Genomic DNA, 9,893 nt, shown 5'->3' on the forward strand with positions numbered 1-9,893 from the left:
GTTGGCACCTTATTTAGGCTTAATTTTTAGAGTAGGAAGAAAATAAATTTAAGTTTACGAAAGATGCATTTCCTTCCAAATAAGAACATTTTCCATCGATATGTAAGCGGGAATGTGCAGCATTGTGTACCGACCTCGTTAGTGTATCAACATGTGATTCACTTGGTCAAGTTTGCAAAATCAACTGGGTGTGTGTGAGGAGGGGAGGGGAAGTGAAGTTGTCGTGATCTCTTATTTTCACCCCAAGAGAAGCTAACGAAAGGAAAGTGGTGTTCGCTACTCGGGACATCCTAATATCCGTTTTTCGTACGTTACTGAACATTATACAGAAACGTAGACGCATTGTAGTATGATCATACACAGAGGTAGAGTAAATATTTCTCGGTTACAGAAACATCAAAGACAAAGCCGGAATTCGCAGAAGAGAGTAATAAGACTCTCTTTGTTTTTCGAGATTTGTCTAGTCATGGTTTGCTACACATGTCTTAACATATAACAGCAGGGTCGACCCCATTGAGAGACCAACACCAATGATTGTAACGAGGGAAAGTATTATGCCTTTAAATATTACGTCATAGCAATAAGCCACTGGTATGGAGAGTGTAATAGCTGTTGCTATGTACATCATATTCTCAGTTTGTAGAGCTTTAGAAAAACTATAGAAATGCACAATTGCAGTTAATCCTAACAAGATTGATAACAAAATCTCTTGCGTTGTACTAGGCATATCCCAGGAGTCCGTTAATGTCAAACAGACGGTTGAAAGCATTGTTCCGCTACACCCTACAATGAGTGATACAAGGCTAGGGTCTTCTCTACCTCTATGCGCAAGTTTTCGAGCTGTTGCTTTAAGAAGAACGACACACAGCAGAGCAAATAAAGCGATTGAAACTCCAACAAAAGGAGGTCCTTGGCTGGAGGCAGCGTAGTTTTCCATGGACGTCTTACAGATAAGGACCAGCCCAATGGCATTTAGAATTACGAGGGCGCCATCAGTCACATCAAACACCTCCCCTAAGAAAATACACGCAAATAATGTTGATGGTATAGGCTGATTGCAGACGATAGCAGTTGCGTCAGACACTGAAAGAAATCCTGTGGAAAAGAGGAAGGATGACACTCCGATCACGTCGAAAAGTCCGTAAAGAATATTGAGGACAAGATCTTGAGAGTCGTAATTCACAGCTTCCTCCCACGAGATGAACGAAACAAACACGAGAAGAGGTAAGCTTCTGAAAAACATTGTCTGTAGAGAGTTCAAGGCATGCGCAGTCTCTGCAAGTAACAAAACCTGTAAAGTTTGCGAGAGTCCCGCAATTACAGCCCAAAACAATCCTGGTCTCTTACAACTGAAGCAAAGACCTCCGTCGTCATCCAATGAGTCTTCCCTATCGTTACCTTCACTATCAACAGAAATTTGTTTGTGAGTCACTTTCTGGTCTGCGCAAGCGCTGTAAAAAGATAGAACAAAAGAAGTTTGGTGATTACCTTGCGTTATTCTTATCAAGCCTTGCAATATTCACATAAATTGTCATTCTAAGTAAATGTGTCATCGTTCTTTGCATATAAAACAAGGTCTCCTCTTATAGAAATTAATTTAGGTAGCCTCCCCCAACTTTTTGTGAAATAAATCATCTAGCAAATATTTATGACTGCAGTCTTGGCAACTTAGTATATGTAGTACGAACTCCAACAACTCTGTATAATGGGCACCAGGCTAGCAAACTTATGTTAGATCCTTAGTATGGAGCCCATAGTGAATCCTAAATACAACACCTGCCAACTATACATGAAAATTATACCATTTAAGCGCTGTGTGAAAAGCAGCCCTTTAAAAGTATGCATGAATGTAGCCAATATGCAACAATACGTGGAAAGTTAACCGTTCTCGTATATGAAATTTTTATAGCCCCTTAGTATCAACTGTGCATGAGACTCAACTCCTAGCAAATATACGTATAAAATGTAATAACACATTTTCTTCTTAGTAACCCATTCCCTTATTTGAAACTGTTGTATTTTCTTACACACACACATAAATATATATATATATATATATTGCCTATATATATGGAATAGCGTGTTTATACATATATCTACATATCAGTATATATATATATATATATATATATATATATATATATTTATATATATATATATATATATATATATATATATATATATATATATATATATTGCCTATATATGGAATAGCGTGTTTATACTTGTATCTACATATATCAGCAAATGAAATTGTTAAATATTAGCAAACTAAGAACATATTGTCGCTACTCACATTCTGTCCATTGGTTTGACTAATGAAGGATCAATTCGACTTGTTTCCATCTTGCTTTTTTCCTTCTTGATCAGATTCTTTCTAAACAATCATCGAAGATATCAACATTAACAATGGAGTGTAATTTCACCCTTCTTTGTCGTCCGTTCGTTATACTTTCAGTTACAGACAACTGCTTCTCAGTACTTATTGTTAACGTCAAAGACGAGTGCCTGCATCTCACTTCGCTAGTCATGCTCGCTCTCACAGCGTGTACATAGACAATTTATCAGACATACGTTACTGACAATCTCATAAACTAAATACCAGCAAAAAAAACCCCCAAAAAACCCTGACCAATCACTCCTTTTTTATTGCCATTCTCTCAAATGAAGCATGAACGCCGCATGCAATCTGGTATACTGGCGGCCTGGTATATACACACGTCATCGTTACGAATTGACTTTGAACACATTTGGCTCCGTTTGATGATACTCGTTTGATTTTCGACTTAACAATCGTTTATATATAATGAAATGGCTGTACAGTCAGTTATGTCGTATTAAGGATATTTTAAACCTTCCTGCCTTGTCAGTCTTCTGGCTTAACTCGTCTAAAGAATGAATCCTGGACTCGCTCTAAGAATGATGAAATTCTCACTCTTCGGAATAAAGAGTTGGTGTGGGGGGGGGGGGGGAGTTAAAAGGACATTTATTTTTTGGCTGGGATAACACAATTTATGTCATCATCGAGTAAACGTTATTGGAGCAATCCAAAAATTTAGCATAATTCAATTGTGAACATCTGGAACTTGACCGTAATAGTTAAATAGAGGAACATTGTCAGTACTCAGACTATCATTTTCTTTTGGACGTTGACATGTTTATAATATAGACAATTTCTACATACAGTCATATTATATACTACAAACCATACATATAGTTATCAGTGCAGCTTCGTAAAGACCCTTATAAATATATTCACTCTTCGGGGCGTGGAACATTTTCCACGACTCGAAAATTTTACGGGTATCATGTCTGTGCACTTTATGGCAATACGATAATATTTCGGCGAGTAGCCTATTTCAGGTGTTATCAAGTGCAGTGTGTGATTTGTTGCCAAGTTCTCCAACTGTATTAAATAATATATAGGCCCATAACGTGTTATGAAATTAAAATTAGGTATTGTCAAAAAATCTTGTAGACCTCCCTATCAAATGTCTTAACGATCTTTTCTAAGTTTTTGTAACCCTTTCATTTTTCTTTTTTTAATAGTTATTAATTTATTTCTGATTTGCTCAAAGTTCTGCCTCAGAAAATTATTAAGTCTAACACAACTTTTAAGGAACAAGTTTTCAACGATCAAATAGATTTGAAATATATAACGGGATTACCGATCAACTTCGAATTAGATATAGCTCACAACCTGCAAATCTATGTTAAATCGTGAAATCATACCGTGCAGTGTGTAGCATTCCACTGCATAGCTTTAACCTTAGAGTTATAGATTCACCCAGCCAGCTATCAAATATATTGCGGCATCGTGGTATTATTTAATATGCATGTATGAGCATGGACTCCGTTGACAAATTCAGAGGGGTGCAAGCACATTTTGGTTTTCACTAACCAGTTAGCTGTCCAACTAGATGAACCAGAGAACTTGTAAATGTCGTGGATAGACGTGTAGCGGCATGAACATTGGCGTGGGCATATTCATGGACCTTAACGTGGACAGGACGTGAACATGCATGAATATGGCATAATCAACGTGGCCATGACATGGACGTAGATATGACAAGGACGTATACACATTGTGGACAAAGATATGTATATACACAAATATGTTAACATGAATGTGTTTATGGACGAGGACATGAATATGGACGTGAACATCAACGTCGGCATGACATGGACGTGGACTAGGATATGCATGGACCTTAACGTGGACAGGACGTGAACATGCATGAATATGGCATAATCAACGTGGACATGACAACGGACGTGGATATGACATGGACGTATACGTAACGTGGACAAATATATGGATATACACTAAGATGTTAACATGAATCGGTGTAAATGGATGTGGACATGGGTATGGACGTGACCATCAACGTGTATTGAAGAGGGATAGATGATTCTCACCGCAATGCAATTGGTGTATACACCAAGTATATAAACCACTGTGAGCATATATGTATCATCGATTGTATTCCAAATGTAATTGGCCTCGCAGGCATTATCCTTGATAACAAAGACGATTGGTCAATATTATTATCCAATGTACAGATGGTCTTACGACTGCTAACTGGAAAAATATTTGTATTCCCTGCAAATGTTGAAAGCATCAGTCAGAGTTAAGATAAGGAGATTCTGTTGATATTATTTGATTAGCATTTCGGCGCGTTCGTATCTTTTATTTCGAAATTCTTTTCTTCTTCTCACACTCACAGACGATGTGAGCTAGCAACTGTTTTTAATAAGAGCACCGCTCTCTCCATCTGTGGATGTCTGCAATAATATTGAAGAGACAAATATTACACACTGCTAGTTGAACACCGTATCCCAATACATTGCCTCTAACTTTTGATATGGTCCATCGAGTGTAACCTATTTTGACTAGTAAAATCTTCAATTACTCCAGGAAGTTGGATCACATTGGATGACATCTGAGCAAATGCTCTTCAAAATCTTTACTTAGGCTATTACACTTTTCTTGCTGATTTATCCTTGAATTTAAGATGATTGGTTTGCTGTTAAAGTTATCTGCAATTAGAAATTCATCAAAATATACCTTTTATGTAGAATGTTTTGACACCATATATTCAGTTGTTGCCGGCCGGATGCAGGTACAAAATGTCACAAAATTTTGAAAAATACATATCGCATACAAAATGCTAGGAGGATGTGATTTTCATTAAAGATTTCGAAATCTTTCAGCGAGTAAGCTACCCAATTAGCTTGAGTCACCAGAAATTCCTTATATGTCTGCAAAACTGATTTTGTGAGCAAAAATTTGAACTCAATTACAAATTTATCAAGTAAGGTTGAATAATTTACAACTAGTCAATAGGTGAAAACATATTTTAATGCATTAGCAACAACTTATAAACAGGATATAAATATAAGAATTACAGCTCATATGTATATAATTACATGTTAAAATAAACAAACCAAAATTAATCGTGCCCACTTTCTTTACTTGGAGACAATTAAAATCTCACCTTCTTGTCTTTGTTTGAATGTTTCTATAACACTCACAACTAAACAAGTTAAATGAGAACCTTTACCATTTTTTGGTCGAAAATAGAAGTGTCAATGGTACATGTGGTGTTACAGATTATTTTGATACAGTATAGTATAGTGTAGTATAGTATGGTATGGTATGGTATAGTATGGTATAGTATGGTATAGTATGGTATGGTATGGTATAGTATGGTATAGTATGGTATGGTATGGTATAGTATGGTATGGTATGGTATGGTATGGTATGGTATGGTATGGTATGGTATGGTATGGTATGGTATGGTATGGTATGGTATGGTATGGTATGGTATGGTATGGTATGGTATGGTATGGTATGGTATGGTATGGTGTGGTATGGTATGGTGTGGTATGGTATAGTATGGTATAGTGTGGTATAGTGTGGTATAGTGTGGTATAGTGTAGTATAGTGTGGTATAGTGTGGTATAGTGTGGTATAGTGTGGTGTAGTGTGGTGTAGTAGAGTAGAGTAGAGTACAGTACAGTACAGTATAGTACAGTACAGTACAGTTTAGTAAGAAAATGTTTAACAAGTCGGTAAAATTGCGACACAAAGAAAAGAAGAGATGCATGTCAGTTTAATTCTTGAGTACCGACTATCTCAGTTATTTATCAAGTTTATAAACTTTAACTGAATTTCTAATGTGAAACAGACTGAGTTTAATAATCACTGTTAAGTCAGAATGCGAGGATTGCATATTTCAATCACGGTTGTTTGGACAGATTTTGAACTCTAAGGACTCACAGGCTGGCGCGGTGGCCTCTTTGGCTGGTGGCACTTCGCGTCGGTGTTTACTGGAGGTCGTGTGAATCGCGCCGATCGGCTGCAAGTCACTGCAATGTTGACCGTAATGACATCGCTAAGGTGGAATTTTTATACGGGTATTGGATCCCAATTCCAATCCTCTCTTAGTCCGCAAAGGCAGACGAGAGAGTAATACATACGTTGTGAGTTCGGACTTCGGACCATACACAATTTGTCGTAGGACGGAAAAGTTCTTCATTTGGAAGTGAAGGGAGAGAAAGAATCCGTCAGTGTTGATAGACTCACAGTCGCTCATCTCCCGTCTCCCCTAAGCATGGACAACTCATTCCCTAACCAAGCGGTTTCTTCAGGGGACACCTCTAATTTTCTACCTGTTCCTGCTATTACTTCTCCACCCGTGCGGACAACTAGGCCAGGTCGCCGCATTCATTTTCCAGTTCGTTTTGCCCAGTATAGCAATGGATGAAAGGACATCTAGTTTTACTTGGCGATAACTGGAATTTTTTTAGTATCGATCAACTACCATTGTGTTGATCTAGGAGGGTAGTAGCTGTAGCGAAATTTTATCATCAATTCTTTAAAACATTAGCACTTCATCACAGTTTGTTTACTATTGTCAGCTGATTTGACTACACACCATCAGTTGCCTTTCACCATCAACAGACCAGCAATTTCTTTTGAAACCATTTCTTTTGTTTACCACTGGTCAGCGTATTCAACATTGTCACTCAATAGAATTTAGATCAGGCAAGAACACTCTTGTTAAAATACCTTCACTACTGTACCCTAGTAGTTGGTTTTGTACCATGGCAACAACTGGCCAACACATGGCAACAACAAGAGACTCATTAAAAGGTGAAATTGAATGCATTTGCTTCCCATTGCATAAACAATCGAAAGATGCGACAATAATGAAACTAGACAAAGTAGGCTAGTGTCTATACAGCATATATCACTCAGAATAAAACTATCAGGTTGCTGATTCAATTATGAAACATTTAGAACTTCTGCTGGCAAACTCTACTCGTTGTCGAATTAATCTCTCTAATGTCAACACTATCTAGCCTACCGGTTGCTAATTGTAACTATATACTTCGATATTTTAATGGCACTTTTCACGATGGTTAACTTACCTTTAATCACCTCATGCATTAAGAATATGAATTCAAAAGCAAGGCATAGCCCTGGACAATAGGCATAGGCTAGGCATAGGCTAACTTTACAGACATTTAAACAGCTTGAGACAGAGTGTAAAATATCACTAACCAGCCATGCACATTCTGTTTATGTCTTCAAATGTCGTCCTCTTCTTCTCTGCAACCATATCATTGGAGACGTTCGACCAATTAAGACGAAGAACGATGCAAGATATATCCAACGTGTAGAATACACTGCATTTCAATGAGAACTCCCCAGTACGTGTTGATATGGACGCGTATAAAATGACAACAACAAATTCCCATGGAAGGTAGCATACGCCCATTAAAAGCCCCATTGACTTACACACCAAATCACAAAAGTAATGTGGTCTCTTAGTCTAGATAGAAGTTTTCACTAGCTAAACGCTACTCATCACCGGATAGCTGACAAGTTGGCCTTTCATGGCACCATCAATTTTCCGTATCATGACCATGTAGATTTTTTGCTATCCGAGCCGGAAGTTTTCGTCACTTGTAAACAAAACTCTTCACTCAGTAGTAAACAACTTTCCTACGCTGCTCCTGGGAGGCCTAAGGTGGCATACTCCTATTAGAGTCTATATCACTCCGCTCTATTGTTCTCCTTCAGGAAAAGTGCCAAAAAGCAGCGGGAGAACATCTTTTGTGACCTGTTCTCAATCATAATCTAGTTTTTTTTTGGCTTGCATGTTGAAGAGCATGAATGAAAGTACATGTGGTGACAAAATTGGGTCAATTGAGGCAATTTTAGACCCCTTTAGGCCTCCCAGGAGCAGTGTAGGAAATTTGTTTACCACTGAGTGAAGAGGTTTGTTTACAAGTGACGAAAACTTCCGGCTCGGATAGCAAAAAATCTTCACGGTCATGGTACGGAAAATTGATGGTGCCATGAAAGGCCAACTTGTCAGCTATCCGGTGATGGGTAGCGTTTAGCTAGTGAAAACTTCTATCTAACTATCTAGACTTAGAGACCACATTACTTTTGTGATTTAGTGTGTAAGTCAATGGGGCTTTTAATGGGCGTATGCTACCCTAAAGGGGTCTAAAATTGCCTCAATTGACCCAATTTTCTCACCACATGTACTTCCGTTCATGCTCTTCAACATGCAAGCCAGAAAATAAAAAATCATGATTGATAACAGGTCAATAAAGATGTTCTCCTGCTGCTTTTTGGCACTTTTCCTGAAGGAGAACAATCGAGCAGATGGATATAGACTCTAATAGGAGTATGCCACCTTAAGTGAAACATGTATGTGTGTATGTATATGTGATCTTCCCGCAAGCAGGAACTCGCGAAAGAAGCCATGGAGGCTTATAGACTCGCAAGCTGACCGAAGCCAATCTCTCGGCACACATCCATTTAACGTCCATGTCGGGAAGTTGTTATTGAACAACACCCTTGCCAGACGACACACCTTGCTGTCGGCGGGGAATCGAACCGGGGATCTCATGACTGGGAGACGCCGGCGTTAACCACTAGGCTATACACTCCGCTATGATGATTTTTTTAATTTTTGATTTTTTTAATACCAAAATGATACTTTTATAGTCGTCACTATATAAACCACAACAGAATCCTATGCAATTATCATTTTAGGTCCATAAAGATGTATTTTCAGAGATTTTAGTATGTACGGTGTAGTGTGTAAATACAAATATGAGCAATACTGTGTAAGCAGTAACCAGGTCTACGTCTGCAACAACATTTCCAGTCACCAAGTTTGATAAGCTGGACCAATTTGGGTGCATTTATGATTCTTGCAGATTTTATCGGTATCCCTTATCACAGTCCACTTGGTCTGGCTGGTCCTGCCTGCAGAAAGATCATCCAGAGAAGGGTAAGCGGGAGGGCTTTCCCGACTCTGGCTCTGAAAATGATGAAAACTACTTTTGTTTAGCTCAGCTGATTCCTCCCAAACTGACCTACAGGACAAACCTCAATGTATTCCTGAACTGTTTGGAACATGTTCAACTGATATTGCATGTCACTCCAGTGCAACTGTTAAGTTACTAAGAATAAGAGAAGAGAATTGAAGGTGTTCTTTGCCAAAAGCTGGATCATCGCGGGATTTGTAAATCACAGCCTCATTGTAACAGTACAGTATTCTAAGGGAAAGATTATTGAAATGCTATATAGATACACTGTTCACCTCAATAGCATATCTAGTCCATTTAAAGGTTGTGCATAGGTTGCTACAATGTAGACATTAATAGGGGAAGAGAGGTGTCTTGCAATGGAGGGCTCACGTCTATTAGACTGGGTTGCAGGATGTTCAACGTTCAGTGAAACCATGGCCTCAATGAGGCTTATTCTCTTGTTAAATTTGTTTGGTTTTCAAATTGTTATTTGCACTGCCTTCTTTATATTCATGTCTGAATAGGTTCGATTCCCTCTTTCTATTTCCTTTCTG

The 9,893-nt window shown here is 38.2% G+C and overlaps 1 protein-coding gene across 3 annotated transcripts; it reads right to left on the reverse strand.

Annotated features, from left to right (window-relative positions):
- Positions 1–423: 423 nt before the first annotated feature.
- On the reverse strand, positions 424–8,026 carry LOC139975843 (solute carrier family 35 member G1-like). Of its 3 annotated transcripts, XM_071984087.1 has the most exons (3): positions 7,571–8,026; positions 2,297–2,377; positions 424–1,451 (listed from the first exon to the last, which is right to left on the reverse strand). In XM_071984087.1, the coding sequence occupies exons 2-3, from the start codon at positions 2,344–2,346 to the stop codon at positions 461–463; spliced, it is 1,041 nt and encodes a 346-aa protein (XP_071840188.1). In that variant the 5' UTR covers positions 2,347–2,377; positions 7,571–8,026; the 3' UTR covers positions 424–460. The 3 variants fall into 3 exon arrangements, 2 of the variants coding, with proteins under 2 accessions (XP_071840188.1, XP_071840187.1); XR_011795897.1 differs by lacking the exon at positions 2,297–2,377; XM_071984086.1 differs by lacking the exon at positions 7,571–8,026 and having other exon boundaries at positions 2,297–2,908.
- Positions 8,027–9,893: the final 1,867 nt, after the last annotated feature.

This window comes from Apostichopus japonicus, chromosome 11 (genome assembly GCF_037975245.1).
Source record: "Apostichopus japonicus isolate 1M-3 chromosome 11, ASM3797524v1, whole genome shotgun sequence".
Taxonomy (NCBI): domain Eukaryota; kingdom Metazoa; phylum Echinodermata; class Holothuroidea; order Aspidochirotida; family Stichopodidae; genus Apostichopus; species Apostichopus japonicus.

Excerpts from the sequence above, each read along its gene's own strand:
- LOC139975843 (XM_071984087.1), bottom strand. The coding sequence starts at position 2,346 with ATGGAAACAAGTCGAATTGATCCTTCATTAGTCAAACCAATGGACAGA. Across the intron at positions 1,452-2,296 it reads GTCAAACCAATGGACAGAAT|CGCTTGCGCAGACCAGAAAG; the intron begins GTGAGTAGCGAC and ends ATCTTTTTACAG.